The sequence below is a fragment of the Larus michahellis genome, chromosome 12 (genome assembly GCF_964199755.1).
Source record: "Larus michahellis chromosome 12, bLarMic1.1, whole genome shotgun sequence".
In the NCBI taxonomy this organism is placed as follows: domain Eukaryota; kingdom Metazoa; phylum Chordata; class Aves; order Charadriiformes; family Laridae; genus Larus; species Larus michahellis.
This window is the reverse complement of record NC_133907.1, coordinates 4,275,462-4,294,588: the sequence shown is the minus strand read 5'-3', so window position 1 is coordinate 4,294,588 and position 19,127 is coordinate 4,275,462. Positions and strand designations below refer to the sequence as shown.

Genomic DNA, 19,127 nt, shown 5'->3' with positions numbered 1-19,127 from the left:
CTTAACGAAGGCAGAAAGCTGGGAGAGAGCGAGCCGAGAGCTCAGGGAAGCACTTGCGAGGCCAAGGCTGAAGCGGGTGAGATGGGGAACCAGAGGGAACGCTGGAGGGGTGAATCCTTGGGGGGGTTTGGGCAGCCAACAGCTGACTACTGAAAAGCGTGAACGGTTGTTCGGGAAAACAAGACCTTTTGTGCTTTTCTGCATAAATGTTTAACAGCAAAGAACAAATCCACCTGCCTGTCGCCTGTTTCTCACCCCACCGAACAGCTTGAGCCCAGTTTAATGATGCTTGGAATGAGCGGGTTCACCGACGGCAATGCACTGCCAGTGCCATCAGTTTTGGTGGGTGGGGGATGCGTGTGTTAACCAGCGGTGTTTCCAGCGTTGTGGATAGTGGTGGGAGAACTGAGGCTGCGCGTCTCCCTGCGCGTGCCTGTTCTTGGTTGCTGACTTTGCGTGTGATCGTTAATGCCCAAAGAACAAATTTCACCCACCATCAGTAGCTGGGGTGCAAATTTAGCTAATCAGCCTTTGGCACATGGTTGGCAGGTGCCCAACGTCCCAGGAGTGAACTTCTGAACCCCTTCGGAATCCCGTTTCTGAACCTTTGCTCTCCAGCACACTCCGCATCCCCCCCGCCCCAGCCTTCCTCCCTCTCCTCGCCAAGCCCAGGCGCTTCTTCCCTGTGTGAGAAATGATTTCACATCGTGCAGAATTAATTCTCCGCTCGTGATGGCCTTGATTAAACAGATTGGCAAACTGTGCTAAAGGTGGCAAAACAGCTCCGACATGCAGACGTCTTTGCCTCCTGAAAGGAAAGGCAAAAAACCAAACCCCTGTGGGCTGTCGCTATTATAAAATGCAGGCGGCTGTGGGCTCTTTTCTGCAAAAGCAGCAAAAATTCTACGCGCTTTGGAAGAGCGTCTGTAAAGTTAACCTGGTTGAAACAGTTGTAGATGTAATTATTGGCACTTGAACTAGACCAGTTTGAAATAATAAGGTTTGTTCATCCACAACTGGATAGACTGTACTGATGGTCCAGGAGCTTGGGGATAGATATGCCATAGGAATGTGGGGAAAACCCAGGGTCCTGCCTCTGCCAAGATATATCCATTAACCAAGCAGGGAACAAGCCAGCCTGGGCCCCACCTTCTGAAAATTTGCAAAGAAAAACCCCCAAATATGCACAAAGCTCACTTTCAGACAAATTTTTAATTTTTTTAATGGGTATTCTAATTATTTACCCAATTAAAAAAACTTTTGTATATTTTCGGTTTGAATCTTATTTTGCAGACATGCAATGGAAAGTGGGGTTCGGGGTTGGGGGGGGGGAAGGTACTTGCAGCATGAATGTGTTTGACTTGCATGTTGATGCTCTGGAAACTTTCTCGCGAATCCAGCATCTATTCATAGTATGTCATCTGCTGCCTTCCTGCGTGCTTTCTGGGCAATCATCGCCTGGAAGAAGGGTTGTATTTTTGGTTTGTTCTTTTTTGGCTTTTGTTACCTTGCTGTCTGCATAGAAACCTTCAAGCAGAAGGGGTGATCTGTTTTTCCAAGAAATTGGCTGGGAGAAGTCCTTTTGGGTCACGCAGGTGAAATCTTGGTGGCCTTTCTTCTCAGCCTTGGTGCATAGACCCCAATGGACACGGTGAAGACTTCTGACAAAGTAGTCTGGCAAGTCTCCTGCTCTTGAGATGACTGTCTTCCCTCCCCTCATCCCGGGGATCCTGAGAAGAGCAGAAGGTAAGATACCATGAGATCTTCATGGAAGATACGAAGGAAGGACAGATCTCTTCATGGTTGAATTAGGATTAGGACTGAAGGTGCAGCATGAAGATCCTGGGCTTTTTCCTGTGCGAGAGGACAGGGCTGAACAGCGTGAAGATGTTAGATGGATGGAGGATGAGAATTTTTGGCAGAGTTTTTGTCCCAGACACAAAACGTGGCTGGGCTGTCAATAGTTCAAGGTGGCAATCCTGATCCCCTTACACAGCAGTCATTCCAAAACACTAGGCTGTGTCGAGTCAAAACAAGTGCCGCAGCAAGATAAATAGGTGAACATGCTGTATTTGCCGCACTGAATTGACATAAAATAAGTATGTGGAGGTCTAAGTGCAGTTCTTGGGGTGGGAGCCAGCAGAGAGGAGCAGAGCTGAATTTGCAAACACTTTTCCCATCTGCTCCTGGGCTCCCCGGCCAGGCGCTCGCACTGATTTACTGCTGTCCTTCCATCAGCCTTTGAAAATCAATCCATTAACAATTAAAGTAATGTCTAGTCTAGTATTTATTTCACACTCTCTGGTTAATGGACTGATCAAAAAAAAAAAACTTCTTCAAGCACTAGGACTGCTGTATCTCTGGGTCATGCTTTCTCCCTTGTTCCCTGTTAAAGCTGAGACCTGCTTTTATGGAAGCATTTGGGAGAATTACTGTGCATTACCATACCGTACCATTACATTTCCTGTAAAGAAGGTGCAACTTCTGTGCTAAATATCCCCAGACATCCATTAAAACAAAATTGGAGCAGAAAGGGCTAGCCCTGAATGTGCCTGCTGGGCCCAAGCAGCTCTGTGTTGGGCTGTCTGTGGGCTCTGCAAGAGAAGCAGCATTTGCTTTTCTCCATCTTCTCCTGGGCAATAGCGAGTTGGATCCGACCCGTGTGTCTCCGCTTGTGCCCCCAACCCAAACTGCTGGGAAATGGCTTCTTCAGGGAAACACAATACATGGCCAGAGGCACCAGACCGTGAGGCTCCGGTTCTCAGCAGTCAATCAGCCCCTGACCTGGGATCAAACTGAGGACGGACCCCAAAGACCTCTTCGCACCCTGTTTGGGGGGTGTCACACCTGGGGGCCTCCACAGCTCGCGGGGGGCCGAGTTTATTTGGGTGAATGCCCCACGGCTTGGTTGGGGAGGGCAGGGACCTGCGGGGTCTGCGCGGATCCCCCCACCCTAAGGTAATGAATTTACCACTGCAGCGCCTTGAAATAAATGTGCTATTCTAACTCTGATCTGAAGCGCAGGATGGTTTGGGTTGCAAAAATGACCTTTAGCGAATGCCACTAGAGGAATACTAAAAAAATAACAAATTTTCTCCCCCTTCAGTTCCCGGTCCTCCTTGTATTTTTGCCAGTTTCTAGGTCAAATTCCCCATTTCTGCTTCTCCTGCGCTAGCACAGCGTTTAGGTTCCACAATTGCAGAGGAGGGAGGAATCCTCATCCCGAATCCCGCTCTCCCCAGTGCCCCGGAGCCTTCCCTTCTTCCCAGCGCCTCTGGCTGGGAGCCCACCCCAGGTAGGCTGCGGGTCCGCACCTGGGGGCTGCGGCAGGGGTTTGGGGGTGGGGGGGGAATGTGGCATTGCTGGACACCCCCCCCCCCCCCTCCTTACCGCTCCGGGGGTGGGACAAGGGGGAGCCGCGGCAGCTCGGAGCGCCGGGGGGAGGACGCTGCGCTCGCAGGTGTGGGCTCGCTTTCCCTTTGGTGCGTTTGCTTATTTATTATTTATTTCCCCCTCCCCTCTCTTTTCCTCCTTCCCCCCCCCCCCCCCCCCCCCCCCCCGCGCTTTTCTCTTACGCAGTGGGAGAAGCCAGGCAGCCGGGGCTGGCTCTGCCCAGCCGCCGTCCGTCCTCCCTCCCTCTCCCCCATCCCTCCCTTTTCCTTAAAAACCTGGGCTCCGGGGTGCAGCCCCCTGCGCTGGCAGCATCCCTGCCTGCGAGGAGCAGCCCCTTCTTTCCCCCCCCCACCCCGCTCCGCCCCGCCGCCACCTTCCACCGGCCGCCTCCGAAGCGCAGCCTCCGGCCGTGCCCGCAGCCCGGCTTTGTGTCCCCCCCCTCCCCCGGCCCGGGGGTGCCTGGATGCGGCCCCGGGGAGCGCAGGGCAGGGAGCCGCGCTAGAAGGGAAACCCGCCCGCAGGTAAGCAGCCAGCGGGGGTTTATTTTCAACTTTAGGCTTTTCCTGCCGTTTTACCGGGGCAGGGGGTGCGTGGGGGGGTCGCGCCCAGCGGCGGGACGAGCCCCCAACCCCGGCGGCTCTCGGACACGGGGAGGGTGGGGGAAGGTTTTGTGGGCGCAAAGCCGCATGTTGGGGACTCACCGACCCGGCAGGTGGGAGCATCCAGCGCTCGGGAGGGATGGCGTTGTGCAGCCTGCGCGTCCCCTGCGCCGGCGGTGTGGAGAAATGCCTGAGCTCCCTGTGTGCTCAGGATGCACCAAGCTCGCAGGGTTGCATCCCACTAAAATATGCTCCTGGGGAGGTTTTGCTGGGGGGTGGGGAGGGTGGCTGTGCTCTCCTCGGCAATAAATCATCCTTCTCCCCCAGCGTTTCTCATGCACATGCTTCGCCACCGTCCCGCACTACCCGTTTGATCAGCGGATCTTAAAATTGTCTCTTTGGTGCCCCAGGTCCTTGTCACAGGCTGGTGCTTCAGGATGGACCCGCTCTTCCCTGCCCATATTTTGGAAGACCCCGACCTGCGAAAGCTGCTGAACGACTCCTCCATGCTGAACCTGAGCTTTCTCCCCAGTAACTGGTTCAACAACGGCACGGGGGACAGCTTCCTGCCGCTGAGCATCAAGATCACCATCGTGGTCGTCTACTCCATTGTGTGCATTGTGGGGCTGGTGGGCAACTGCTCCGTCATGTATGTGATCGTCAGGTAGGACAAGCAGGCAGCACACCAGGGAGGCTCCGGGGGAGGGTGCTGTGCGCAGGGCAGACCTTCCCCCCTCCTAAATTCCTGCTGCGGGTGAAGCAGGCAGGCGCTTCCCTGCTAATTGCGGTGTGCTTTAGAGGTACAGATGTGGTATTCATCTTATTGTTTTGGTTTTATTTGTTTTTCTCCCTTCCTAGGCTGTGATGAAGGTTCCCACCAGCTTTCAGCTGCCCTCTGGTGCCTCCTAAAGTTTAACCCAGAGAATGGAACAGAGCGATCAGATCTGATAAAAAAAAAAAAATGGGATTTTTCTTTTTTTTTTTTTTTTTTTTGTTTTGCAAATAGCCAGGCCGGGAGCTGGATGTCCCTGGGGAGGGCAGTGTGCCGGGAGCATCCCAGCTGCCAGGGTGTGCTGGGTCTTTAATGGGACCTTCCCCTCCTGTGCTGTGTCCGGCACTGCAGCTGTGGCTGCAGGTGCTGCTCCGTCTGGGAGCTGGTGCTTTGCAAAGCTGCATCTAATCGGGAGGGGAAGAGCCTGCTGGGAGGCTCAGCCTTACTTTTACAGGGGGGGAAAATCACAATTGTAGTTACTCCAACTCTTTGAAAACTATAGACATACCTAAGATGTGACAGGATGCTGCGGAGATGAGGGCAACTTCTCTCTCTGGCTCCTCACACTGAGGTTGGAGAGCAGGGGGACCCTTGCAGAGGGACAGAGCATGGAGCCGCCACCGCTCTGTCCTCCCTGCACCTTCCTGGCATTTTAGGTGTCCTTGTCTGGTTCTGCTGTGGTTCAAACCACTCTTGTTACCTGGAATCAGAAACCCTGTTCCCCCCTGTAAGTACAGAATAAGTTTGTGCCACCGTTGGGGCTGTGGTTCTGTGTCAAATGCCAGCAACCCTCTTCTGGTCCCCGTACCCTCTCTGTTAGGAGTGAGCTTCCATTTTCTACACGTCTCAGAGCAGAATCCTGGTGCGGGTGGATGCTGCCAGCACAGAAAAGACAAGATCAATTTGTTTTCTCCTCCAACAGAGGACGAAAATATTTAGCAGGTATTCAGACGCTGATGAGATTAAGTCTTGCTCCTGCCAGGAGCCCTGCTGCTTCCAAAGCATCTTTCCCTTGAATACACAAAATTCGGCTGGGGGAGAGGCTGCAAAATGAAGTCTTTGGTATCACAGGCTGGTAAATGGCAGATAAATCTCTGCTATGAGGGCAAAGTGATGCGAGTGTTCATCAGGCTGCCTGTCCGTGCTCCTCCTGCTGGGGAGTTTGTGGCAGGGAGAAGGGATCCCGTTAGCCCCGGGGAGTCGGGGAGAGGAGGTTTGCGGTGCAGCGGTGCCGCTTTTGGGGAGCTCGTGTTTTGCTCGGTGGAGTAGCCGTCACTCGAGTCGGCAGGGTGTTTGTGGATGTGCGTAAGCGTGGTGGGGAGCGAGGCTCTGGGAGGGAGAAGTCCTCGTCCCACGGTGATGCAGCTCCCTGGGAACGCCAGCCAGCGCGCATGCGGGGAAGGGAGTCCATGCCCCATGCGTGAAACTTAGGCGTGTGTCAGGAGAAACCTTGGCAGAAATCTTCTCCCTGTCTGCAAAGGTCCTGTGGGACGGGGACAGCAGGACCCTGCTAGCCCCTGCCCGGGGCTCTGACCCATGGATCACCAAGAATATGAATATCCCAAAGTGGCATCCTGCTCAGGGTGGTTGTGTGCCACGGTTATGTGGGGCCACGCTTTTTCAAAATGGTGGCTTCTCTTCTGCTCCTTTTTTTGGCTTTCGTACCTTCCAGGTGGGTAAATGTGAGCCAAGAAAAGAAACTGAGATTTAGCGCTGGAATTTCCCCTGGAACTTAGGTTTTTTGCGTGTCCTCTGGTTTTACTGGTTCTAAACAATTGAAAACTGAAGGCATGTGTCACCCCCATCTCCTCCAGGCCTTTTCCACTTCTGTTCCCCCTTTATGTAGTAAATCCCTACATATACAAAAGAGCTAATAGAAGCTTTAATTCTTTGGGCCCTCCTTTTTGGGGATTCACCTGTGTTTTTCCCCAAAAACTTCTGTGTGAGCCTGGAGGGGCCGCTTGAATAATGTGTGCTGGGGAAGCTCTGACTGAGCTAGAACACGTGTAGAAGCTCCTGTTTCTCTCCATCGGTGTCTCCTGGGAGCTCAGTACTGGCTGAGGCTAATGCCGAGTTAGACCCAGGGAAATGACCCTTCTTGGTTCGCTGAGTAACTGCAACTTCTGGTCATTTCTGCCCAGGATTTTTCTCTCCTTGCCCCGTCTGTTAAGGTCAGGAGCAGGTTTGGTGATAAACTGGACTCAATGTCTCAAGCCCTTGACCCTGGCCATGTGTGCAGACTCATGCAGAGCTGCCAAATTACTGGCCGTGCAAGGAGGATGCTGGTGACTTCTCAAGAACAGTTTTTCTCCGCAGGCTGGAGCATTGGGGCTTCTGGGCTTCGTGCCTTGAACAGCTTCTTTTTTCAGTATGTTTAATGTTGGTTCTGGTAAGTCAACACGGGACTCTGAGACCCTTAATGATAGATCTCTTCTATTAATGGAAAAAAGGCTGGCAAACACTCTGTGCTGCACCGCTACCATCTGCAGGTATGGTGCACCCTACAAATGCTGGGTTTTTTTCTTCTTTCCATGCTTATAATTTCACCAGGGATAACCAGACTTAGCATGCTACACAACCTACAAGAAACTGATGTGTTATCTTCCAGAAAAAGAATGGTACAGTGACATAGACAGTAATTCTTTTCCTGTTTAAGAGAGGGAATTGGGAAATACAAAGGCTCTAATATCAGCACGCGAGGAAACTGGAGGCATCAGGAAGGCTTGATTTTTGTTCCTCTTGAATGAGTTTGTTGCAGCACCGAGGGAAAAGTTTAAAATCTTCCGGTATTTCACACCAAAAATACTAATTCAAAGCCTCCTCTGGGCTTTCCCCTCTGTTGTAGAACCCATCCTACATCTTTATTATATTTGGAGTGATTTAACATTTGGAATTATTAATTTCTAGAGACAGTCATCATGTGACTGTCAATCCCCTTCTTATGCTGAGCAGCGCTAATTGGATAAGACCGAGAAGGGCTCTCGTCAGGAACACGGTTTCCTGGACAGAAAAGGGCCTATTGTGGGAACCTGCCTCGTCCGCGGCTTTGTTCTGCTGGCTCATTGTGGAGCTGGCTCCTTGTCGGAGGAGACAATGCCTCCCCTCCCTCCTTCTCCTTCTGCTGCGTTTGCTCTCTTCTGCACATATTTCCTGTGCTGCTTTTTAATGAATGTGAAACAAGGAGTTGAAGAGCATGAGGCGGAGAGGGCTTGAGGGGGAGCGTGGGGGAAACCAGGCTGCTGAGGTCCCTCTTATCCATTAACCGCAGGCTGCAAGGCTGGATGCTGGAGAGCTTTGTTTTGGGGAAGAGAGGCGAAGGGGAAGGGGGATGTATTGTTCTTGCAATGGCCCTGGGGGTGGATGACCCATGGGGTCGTGGAGGCGATGCCGACCCAAGTGTGGCTGCGCAAGGTGTGACAGAGCCCCCCACACCTCCACCGATGTGCCAGGGAAGGGACCAGGGACAACACACAGCTTCTTGCCCAGGAAGTCCTGTGTTGTCCTTAGCTCCATCACTCTGCTGCGATGCTCAGCAGTGACGATCTGGAGGACTCCCGTCCTCAGCAGTGGCTCTGCTCGCCTGGATCAGGACCCCATGGGAATGATTCCGCGTTTCTAGGTCGCTTCTTTTTGCCGCGGCAGCTCTCTGTTGGGGTCCCAGCAAAGTACTGGGGATGCTCAGCTCACCCTATTGAAGAACACTGTTTCAGACCATTTTAAGCAGCTGTTTAGGCAGATGAAGGTTATCGGGCTCCTACGCTTCCCCTTCCTGCTTCCAGGTGAAGCTTTAGGAGGAGGGATGTGATGGGGAGGTGCCTGCACTGGGCGGCCGTTATTCTGCTTGAAAACTGCATCAATCCCTGAAAACAGGGGTGAGGGCAGCTGCTGTAATGAGACAGGGAAAATTAAGTTAATTATGACATTGCAGAGATGCTGAATTCTTAATAGAAAGCTTTCTAAGGGAAGAACCTCGACCAGCTGTGTGTCTCGGAGCTGAAATTGAGTGAGTGTTTAACGTGGCGTGGACCCAGTGGACACTGGTGGGGCCATCTGAGACCTCAGCTCTCTCCAGATTAGCCTCTTTTCATTTTTCCGGGGGGGGGGGGGGGGGGGAGGGGAAGACAATTTTTGCACTTTGTAGAGAAGAGAAACCCATGCCAAGGGCTGTGTGCTGTGCAGAGTGATTGATGCTGGGAGAGGATGGCAAGGTGAGCAGGAGACTCAAAGGGCAGGTCTGCAGCTCCCCAGTTTCCAGGGTCCCACGAGCCCAGGTGAGCCGTGTGTGGCCCCTGCTAACACAGCTCCTGTGACTCCAATGTGTGCTGGAGGGCTCTTGGTTTCTCCTGGCTTCGGTGGGATAAGTGGAATGGAATTACCCGGGTGCAGCAGCAATTCTGTGACGTTTAACGTGGGACTTGGTTCCCAGGGCTTTTCAGGGACTGGGCAATTCCCAGCAACGTTTAGGACACGAGTGGTTCAGCAGAGGCAGATCCAGCACATGAAGGGTGAGATGCATCTCGTCTCATGGACGAGAGCGTCTTCCTGCAGGACGGATGCTGGAGAATGCCCTTCTTAGACTGAAGCTCCATTTCTGGTGGCCATGTGCCTGCTCAGGGCTGCCTGAGGATCCCCGCAAGCCCCCAGGCGAGTTGCAGAGGCCTTTTGAAGCAGCAGTCACCCAGCCTTTTCCCTGGCCATGGCAGTGATTTGGGCCACGTGATGTCCCCGTCTGTGCTGGTTCCCAGAGAGCACCTGGAGGTGGGGGTGGCACCAGTGTCACCTAGACACAGCAGCAAGACTCAAAGGGCAAGAAAATCATCTGATGGGATACACCCACGGGTACTGAAGGAACTGGTGAATGAGGTTGCTAAACCGCTCTCTATTATATTCCAAAAGTCATGGCAGTCTGGTGAAGTCCCCACTGACTGGAAAAGGGGAAACATAATCCCCATTTTCAAAAAGGGAAAGAAGGAGGAACCAGGGAACTGTAGGCCAGTCAGTCTCACCTCCATGCCTGGTGAGATTATGGAGCAGATCCTCCTGGAGGCACTGCTGAGGCAAAAGAATAACGAAGAGGTGATTGGGTATAATCAACACGGCTTCACCAAGGGCAAATAGTGCCTGACAAACCTGGTGGCCTTCTATGAGAAGGTCACAACATCAATAGACAAGGGGAGAGCAACTGATGTCACTTACCTGGACCTGAGCAAAGCCTTTGACACTGTCCCGCATGACACCCTGATCTCCAAGCGGATAAAATATGGGTTTGATGGGCTGACAGTTCAGTGGATAAAGAACTGGCTTGATGGCCGCACCCAAAGAGTGGCTGTCAATGGGTCCATGTCCCTCGGGGATTAGTACTGGGACTGGTCTTGTTTAACATCTTCATCAGCAACATGGGCAGTGGCATAGAGTGCACCCTCAGCAGGTTTGCTGATGACACCAAGCTGTGTGGGGCGGCTGACACGCTGGAGGGAAGGGATGCCATCCAGAGGGACCTTGACAGGCTGGAGAGGTGGGCCCATGCCAACCTCATGAAATTCAACAAGACCAAGTGCAAGGTCCTCCATCTGGGTCGGGGCAATCCCAAGCACCGATATAGGCTGGGCAGTGGCTGGCTTGAGAGCAGCCCTGAAGAAAAGGACTTGGGGGTGCTGGTGGACGAGAGGCTCAACATGAGCAGTCAGTGTGCACTAGCAGCTCTGAAAGCCAATCATATCCTGGGCTGCATCAGGAGAAGCATGGCCAGCAGGGCGAGGGAGGTGATTCTCCCCCTCTACTCCACTCTCGTGAGACCCCACCTGGAGTACTGCGTCCAATTCTGGAGCCTCTACCACAAGAGAGAGATGGACGTGCTGGAACGTGTCCAGAGAAGGGCCACGAGGATGATCAGAGGGCTGGAGCACCTCTCCTATGAGCACAGACTGAGAGAGTTGGGGTCATTCAGTCTGGAGAAAAGAAGGCTCCGAGGAGACCTTCTAGTGGCCTACCAGTATCTTAAGGGGGCCTACAAGAAAGCTGGGGAGGGACTTTTTAGGATGTCGGGTGATGGAAGGACTAGAGGGAATGGATTAAAACTAGAGATGGGACAATTCAGGCTGAACGTTAGGAAGAAGTTCTTCACCATGAGGGTGGGGAGACACTGGAACAGGTTGCCCAGAGGGGTGGTGGAAGCCCCATCCCTGGGAGTTTTTAAGGCCAGGCTGGACGGGGCTCTGAGCAACCTGATCTAGTGGGAGGTGTCCCTGCCCATGGCAGGGGGTTGGAACTAGATGATCTTTAAGGTCCCTTCCAACCCTAACAATTCTATGATTCTATGGTCTGTCCCAAAGCCTTGCGGCTTGTCCTGGCTGGTGGCAGACTCCTTAACCCCTGCTGGTCAGTCATTGTCTTGCCAGGTAATTAATGGGCTTTTATGTGCCGGTGTCACTGTAGCGTCTGGCTTCATAGTCCAAAGTGATGTAAATTTGTCCTTAAATTCTGTGTGGTCGTTTTTGTTTTTTTTTTTTTTTGTGTGTGTGGCTGGTTGAACCATTAAGCATAAACTGGCTTGAACTGGGTAATTTGAGGCTGAGGGGGCCCTGCGAAGGTGACGAGAGCGGCAGGGACACGGGGAGCAGGGTGTGGGTGTACGGCTGGGAGGACACAAATCACGATGGTACGTGCCAGATCAAATATCAGCTTCATACAACCTCTGGGCTTAAGAGCAGGGTTGGGAGCAGAGATGCCAGCGAACCGGTGCCGACTTCCACCGTCGGAAAGTGAGAGCAGCTTGGCAAAAATCCTCCCTGAGCCTTTTCTGCTCTCTTTTACTTACTGTGCGTGTCTGGGGAGGGCGGCAAAGGCTGTCACTGATGCCAGGGTGTGGGGTGGGAACGGAGGGAGCTGCTCAAGGTGAACAGCACTGTCTGCATCCCGATGAGCTGGAGCTACGAATATCGAAACCAAGAGGCTCTGGAGAGGTCCTGGAGATAATGCTCATGGTTCCCCAGGGCTGAAGGCTGTGGTCCCTCTGTCCCTGGTGTCTGCAGCCCCGTGTCGGGCTGTAGGTTTGCTGCAGTGGCTGGTCGTTAGCCCTGGGGCACCTGGAGCTGCTCGCTGCCCTGGGTGGCTGGGCGGAAAGGAGGGAGCGATGCCGAAACAACAGGTTTTCAGCTCTCCCTGAGGCTCAGCCAGCGACAGAATCCGTCCTTGTGAAAAATGGGACCTCAAAGGCCAATATGTGGAAGAGCTGTTTCCTACCCATCTCCTCCTCTCCCAAACTGGGTTCCCCTGGCTGAATCACAGCTCTGTCCTGGGTAACGCTGCTGGAGACCCGCTTAGCAAAAAGGAGGGGGAAGCTGGGTGCTGAGCCGATACGCAGGTTTTTTTCCTCTAAGGCTTCAGCAGCCGGGAGAACAGGAGAGCAGAGCAAAGCCATTACTTTTGTGACAAAGGTGGAGCTGGATGGAGAGCCGAGAACTGCCAGAGCTGCCCTGTGGGAGATGCTCCATTAGGAAATTGCCTCCGTGACCGAGTGCAAGAAAGTGGCTCAGCAGGAAGCTAATGTCTTCTGCGGAGGCCACAGGCTTATCCGCATCGGAGCTGTGCCGTAGGGGGGAACCTTAGGTGCCTCCTAAAGCCCGAGAGTTTAATTTGTCTTTTTTTTGTGCAGATTAAGAAAGAGAACACTCTCAGTTCCCGGAGGAAAGGAGAAAAAAGAGGTTAATCCACAGAGAAGTGATTAATTGATTTTTTTTGTTTGTACTGAACATTCTGTAAATGTTTGGGAACATTGGTTGGTTGGGGTAATGGCTGTTGGCTCTCAGTGTGCAGAGAAAGGGGAGCTAGAAGTAATTAATTAGGTGTAAATTAATTTCCCCACCTTTCCAGTGCACAAAATCGGCTCTAAAATCCACTTGAAGGTGGGTTGAAGGAGGGAAGCGGTGGGTTAGCCACCTCAGCGTGTCCCCATGTCGAAGGTGGCTCTGCTGTCACCTGGGAGGGGGTGAGGAAAGGGGCAGCAGGGAGGGATCCGTGCATCGGGGGATGTACAGCCAGGCTGAGCAATCGCGTGTGGACTGACTCTTTCCGAGAGGTGTCTTGGAGGGGAGGGAAGGGTGAGGTCCCCTGCGATGGAGGGGAGCAAGAGGGAGGCGAAGGTTTGCAATCTGGGCGCCCCAAGCTCAGGGTTAGCTCAGATGCCCCAAACTTCTCACTGTGCTGGGGACAGGGGTGTGCGTGGAGGCAGCGTTATCCCCCGTGGATGCTGGATGGGTGGTAGAGGTGGGTGGGCTGCTGCTTGTTTCTCCCACCGGTTAAAACAAACAAACAAAACCCCAAAAAACAACAATCAACTTGAATTTTTTCCGTTTCACAGTGGTGAAGTTGGTCATCGTGGCTCAAAAATGCAGTTGTTATTCCCTCGAGTTATAACGTCATTAAAAGCAGTCAGGGTTAGAGGTGTGTGGATGAATTGCCTCCAAGCCCAGGCCTCCTGGTAAGGATGGAGTGGAACAAGCTTGACCTTTGGGAAGCCCGGGCGAGCCCAGCCAGGTCTGTGGTACACGGAGGGAGGCCGCAGCTCCCAGGAGACCTTTGCTAACGCAGTCTTAGGTGGCTGAATAATTTCCTGAAGCCTAAACTCACAATACTGAATTTTTTTAAGGGCTGATAAAGTGACTTGGTTTTAATTACCTCCCCGCTGACCTAGAGGGAAAAGTGTCTGAAACCATTCCCAGACCCAGCTTGTGCTCCCTGTGTTCATTGCCTCGTTTACGCCAACTGCAAGAATTCAAACAAAATAAGCAAAACTCGCCCAGCCTGAGATGCTGCTGCTCCGGGCTTCACAGCACTGGAGTCTCTCCGTTTCTCTGTAATTCTGCTTAGAGAATTCCAAAGCTTTAAACCTCTGGCAGCTGCCTGGTTGTGTTGGATTTACCGAGTGTTTTGCTTGTTCATCCCTTCACAATAGGAAAGGCGCTGGTATTTTTCCTCTACTGCTTTTGGTGGTATAACTTTATCTGCCCTGGGCAGGCTTTCGAAGAACCCACTTTCTTGCTCGGCTGCTGGGATTTCTGGGTCAGGAAGAGCCTGACGCTGGCTTATGTGGGGACATCAAGTGCTTCTGTCAATGTTCTCCGGCTCCAAAAGCTTCCCTTGGCTTTCAAGGTCACATGTAGGACCATTTGTTCTTGCTTTCTGAACATTCACTTTCCGAACTTAACTTTCAAACATCTGACTTCTAATACAAGCACAGCTTAGAGCTCTGAGAGGGGCAAAAAAATAGGCTTTATATTCTGGGTTGCGGATCCCCTGACTGTTATTCTTGCAAACCGATGTGTCTCAGCAGGGTTCAGAGTGTGGCCGTGATAACGTTCCTCCAAGCGTTCACATGATCTACCAAGAGCTGAAGATCACGGCGGCGGGGAGGGGGGGGATGTACAGTGCTGAGGAGTGCAGTTTGGGGGTTTGCTGCTCTGAATCAATTTGACAAAAAGAGCTTTTTTAGGTCAGATCAGACCCCATAATATTCCAACACACATCAAACTGCAAATAGTGCAGTAGTTTATGAGTTTAAGTGTTACCCTCAAATGAACTTGCCCTCCGCTAATAACACACATCATTGTCTACCATTTCTGGCAACGTTTCTGCAAAGGCCGTTAGTATAGTAAATGATAAATGAACTGTAGTTTTAAAATTATACCTATTTGAGCTCTTATTTTGCCCATGAGAGGAACATCCTGGAGCTGTAATGTTAGATTCAGTCACAGAGTCACCGTTGAGTTTCCATTTCTGCAGACTCTGCGTGTATCCTTGGGCAGCTGATCACATCTTTCTTTGCATCATTTCCCATGTGTAAAAAGGAGATGATTACCATTAGAGCAAGGTGAATCTTCTTTTGAGGCCGTCGCTTCATGTGATAAAAGTAATGTAGAAATGACAAAACGCCTTTGAAGTAGAGCTGACTCATGACTTCAGCTGCAAACTACCCCTTTCTTTAGAAAGCTCCATTGTGATATTTTGATTTCTGATACAAACCTCGTTCCTCACCAGTTTTTGGCTGGCCATCTTGCCCGTTCCGATTTGATAGCTCACATTAGCCATAGTCTTTGGCTATGAGCCCATACAAAATGGCTAATCAACTTACCCCTGGAACATATGATACCTTTCAAATCAGCTTACCGGGTAAAGCTTTCACCAATATTTATAATAATGAAGCCATATGTGATGAAATCCTAGATTAGCCTTACCGAAGTCATTTTTCAAAAACCATGGTCTAAGTTGACAGCTTCAGGCTTTCATGGCCCTCACTTGCAGTCTAAGCGAATAAGCTTCTCCTGCCCATGAAACTGGTTGCGAAGGCACCGTTTGTATTGTTGTGGGAGCTGGGTTGAGCTGTGTGTTGATAAGCATGTGGGAGGTAGAAAGGAAAGGGTGGTGGTCAATCTCTTGTCATGTAAGAAAAATACAGCATCTCCTTCCTAAAGTGGCAGAATGCCCTCTTCAGTTGACTTCAGTGGTCAGGTGGAGCTCTAACCATTGCTCGTTCCTACATTTCAGATTCACCAAGATGAAGACAGCAACCAACATTTACATCTTCAACCTCGCTCTGGCTGATACCTTGTGTCTGATGACCTTACCTTTCCAAGGTACAGACACGTTCCTGGGCTTCTGGCCCTTTGGCAATGTCCTCTGCAAGATTGCCATCTCTATAGACTACTACAACATGTTCACAAGCACCTTCACCCTGACGATGATGAGCGTGGACCGCTACATTGCTATCTGCCACCCTATCAAAGCACTAGACATCCGCACTCCCCACAAGGCCAAAGTGGTGAATGTCTGCATCTGGGCGCTGGCTTCTGTCTTTGGCATCCCAGCCATGGTGATGGGATCTGCAGAGAATGAAAACAACGGTCAGTAAAAATGCATCCAACAGGTGGGAGGTCTCGGTGGCCAGGAGAGCCCCTGGGCTTGGGGAGCCATTGGAGAGGGATACTAGTTTCACCAGCATGGTGAGCTCTCTGCTGTAAAGTCAGCTTAACTCTTTGCTTTCTGCCCTTACCTCTGCATCATTGCTTCTGCTTTTCTAGTATTAAACTAAACTGAACGTGCAGATGCTTTTCTTCTTGCTATGGGTTTGCTGATTTTCCTTTCCTTTTTATTTTTTCGCTTGCAGAAATTGATTGTCTAATTAAACTCCCTTCACCCGTGGATTACTGGGATCCAGTGTTTGGCATCTGTGTCTTTCTCTTCTCCTTTATGATCCCCGTGTTGATCATCACCATTTGCTACAGTCTCATGATCAGACGACTCAAGAATGTCCGTGTCCTCTCAGGCTCCAAAGAGAAGGACCGAAACCTGAGGCGCATCACCCGGATGGTCCTGGTGGTAGTGGCAGTCTTCATCATTTGCTGGACTCCCATCCAGATTTTCGTGCTGGTCCAGTGCTTGGGTGCCAAGGCAGAAAGCGAGCTCGAGCTGGCCATCTCCTGCTTCTGCACCGCGCTGGGCTATGCCAACAGCAGCCTCAACCCCGTGCTCTACGCCTTCTTGGACGAGAACTTCAAGGCATGCTTCAAGAAGTTCTGCTTCCCCACCGCCTTCAGGACCGAGCTCCAGATGTCCAACAGGATGTGCAGCATCGCCAAGGATGTGGCCTATGCCTGCAAGAACTCGGAGGGGACTAACAATCCGGCCTGACTAGGCATGGAAATTCCCATGGTGGCTGTCGCTCAGCAGAGTCCAACCACCCCCACGTCAGAGCTGACTCAGATAACGGCTCTTTAGCAGGACCTCAAAACTGCGAGGCCAGAAACCGAGGAAACAATTTTGGGGGTTGGGAAAACCGGATACTGCAAGAGCATGCGAAAAAAGTGAGCCCATTTGATGCATTTTTAATTCCAGTGCATCCCGCACTAAGGAACGCGTTTGAAATCAGCCCTTTGATTCCTGCAAAACCCTGGTGGTTTGCAACATTCTTGAGAATTCGGGAATTAAGGGTTTAAAACAGGCATTGCTCCTGGGACTTACACTTTTGCTGCTGGGAGACAGACAAAATGCGAAGTATTCCATTTCTTTTTTTCCTCCCTGAGTTGTTTAAGGCGCTAACAACTCGCGTGGCTCACCAGCCGTTCGTGTGCAGGTTTTTATTCCTGCGGCATTGCTCTGAAATTAGACTTTGCTGAAGCCAAAGTGGGCAGCAGCTGTCAGACAAAAAAACCCAAGATCATCTCCAGGATGAGTCATCGGGAGGGGAAGGAAGGATGCGGGGAGGGAGAGGAGGGAGCTGGTGGAAAGGGAAACTCAAGCCGCCCCACGGCTGGGAGCCTGGGGAGGACACTGTCAGCTCCCGCGGACGGGGTCTGCAGTAAAACCCCCCACCTGGAGAGAGGGGAACGGGGGGGTGAGAAGGGACTGTCAAAACTGATGAACGTAGCTCAGAAGAGGAGGAAGAAAAGACGGATGAAATGAAAACAAATCCTTGTTTACATGCTGCTATTGCTTTTTTTTTTTTTTTAAACCTTGTATTTCCATTGTAATAATGGACAGAATGTGTCTGTACCTACACAGCTCTATAGTGCTAGAGGTACGGCTGTAACATAAGATTTCATCTTGCCGAGCATGCCTTCGGGTTCTTCCTCAGTGAGAGGAGGAAGGAATGAAGTGGCCTATGTAGACATGTATTTATGTATAGCGGGAAGCTATTTCCGAGAAGTCGGAACAGCAGCTCCTCCAGAAGACATGGACGTTTCTGGTGGGAGGGGCAGCCCAGAACAGTCCCACCCGCTCCACAGGCGAGAAGTGGTGCACAAACCTTACAAAAGGTGGTTTGTTGGGGTTGGGTTTTTTTGTGTGTGGTTTTTGTTTTGTTTTTTTTTTCTTTTTAACGAAATGAGGTCCACAATGCTGAGAGCACTTGGGAAATGCTGCCCCGAGGTACCACCCCTCCTGCCAACCAGAGACTGATTTTTTTTTTTCCCTCTCCCAGCGGGGCAGAGCTTTGTAAAATGAAATGCCCTGTCATTTCATTTGATAACGAAAGCGTTCCCGAAGAGTTTAACCACCGAGTGCCCTCCGTGCTGGCAGGGACAGCAGACTCGTATTTTCCCTGTAGCACAACCCCCCCGGGGGAAATCTGGGCGGTGGTGCCGATGGGGAAGCGAAGCAACGACCTCCCTTTGGAGATGGGAGGCCAGCTCCAACGCGAGAACCGGCAGCGTTGTCCGGACTGTACAGATTTCATGTGAATATATTTCCTGTGCTCTGGTCTATGAGATTCTGTATTTTTAATGTATTGATTTGCCAATATTTTAATGCTGTCATGTTCTTTATATATGCTGTATAAAAGAATCCAATGCTATATTTCTATGTAGAGTGTTTCCCTTATGGTTGGGCTTAAAATATAGATGCGATTCCAGTGTCCCGCGTATAGGACACAGATCCCTTGTAAATCACTCCAGCTGGGAGGATTTTCATGCTGATTGGCATCTGATTGGGAATCTGGAGGGATACCAGAGCAAACTTTGCAATTAGCGCTTCCCCTGAATAAAGTAAGGGGGAGGAGGAAATCTGGGCACTTTAAGCACTTTGCAATGGATGTTTTTCCCCGAGCGCTCCCCAGGAAATCTCCTACAACCCCCAAACATGCGAAGAAGAACTCCCGGAGAACCGCGCTGCTGGCAAGCTGCATCCCTGCCCTTGAAAAGATGAGTTTGGTGGGCTGTTGTGTCGGTGGGTACAATAAGAGCCTTGGTCACCTGGACTCTTCTCGGCCCATCAGGTGCCGTAGGGGCTGACGGGGTGCTGGGTGCCGCGGTACGTGAAGCTGGGAACCACCTGCCGGGCTTTCCGTGCAGTGCCATTAGGGAGCAGGAGAGCGTTCGTTAGTGGCTGGCAAAGGAACAGCCACCCTCCCTTTGTAGTTCTTGGTTGGGTTTTTAAATAGATTTACATCCTCTGAAAAATATCCCGGTGTTTGGCGTTTTGGGGTTTTTTTTGTTTTTGTTTTTTTTTATAAGGATTTTGTTATAATGACTATGCTGCAACGATCTTACGTAATCAAGTACTCAATAAATGTGCGTTTACTCAGCTTTTGGGTAATTCTGTGGCCCTCGCAGTGAATGTGTTTCGGCATTCTGTTCAATGCTCAGTGGAGTTTGTTATAAGAAGAGCAACAAAAAACCTGAAAGCAAAAGCTTTATTGTACTGTGCCTATGGAGTTACAGGCTTGCGATCGGCTGGCTGGCTGAAGCGCAGGCTCTTTAATTCTCTTCTGAAATGGTCGTGTTGGTATGATTTTACAATTACCGCAGTGTAAATGACAATTTCCTAGGTGGCTACTTGTGTGCTTTAATAAAGGAAAATAAAACCCCCTGTGC

The 19,127-nt window shown here is 51.3% G+C and overlaps 1 protein-coding gene and 1 long non-coding RNA gene across 2 annotated transcripts in view; one reads left to right on the top strand and one right to left on the bottom strand.

Moving 5' to 3' along the window:
• Window positions 1-4,211, bottom strand: part of LOC141750305 (uncharacterized) — a 26,844-nt gene extending 22,633 nt beyond the window's left edge. The window contains exon 1 of the long non-coding RNA XR_012589634.1: window positions 4,095-4,211. This is a non-coding gene — a long non-coding RNA (uncharacterized LOC141750305). The remainder of the gene's footprint in view (window positions 1-4,094) is intronic.
• OPRL1 (opioid related nociceptin receptor 1) lies at window positions 3,223-19,127 on the top strand. Its single transcript, XM_074605187.1, has 5 exons — window positions 3,223-3,295; window positions 3,580-3,914; window positions 4,403-4,656; window positions 15,307-15,662; window positions 15,926-19,127. Exons 3-5 carry the CDS (start codon window positions 4,430-4,432, stop codon window positions 16,447-16,449), a joined length of 1,107 nt encoding a protein of 368 aa, XP_074461288.1. The 5' UTR covers window positions 3,223-3,295; window positions 3,580-3,914; window positions 4,403-4,429; the 3' UTR covers window positions 16,450-19,127.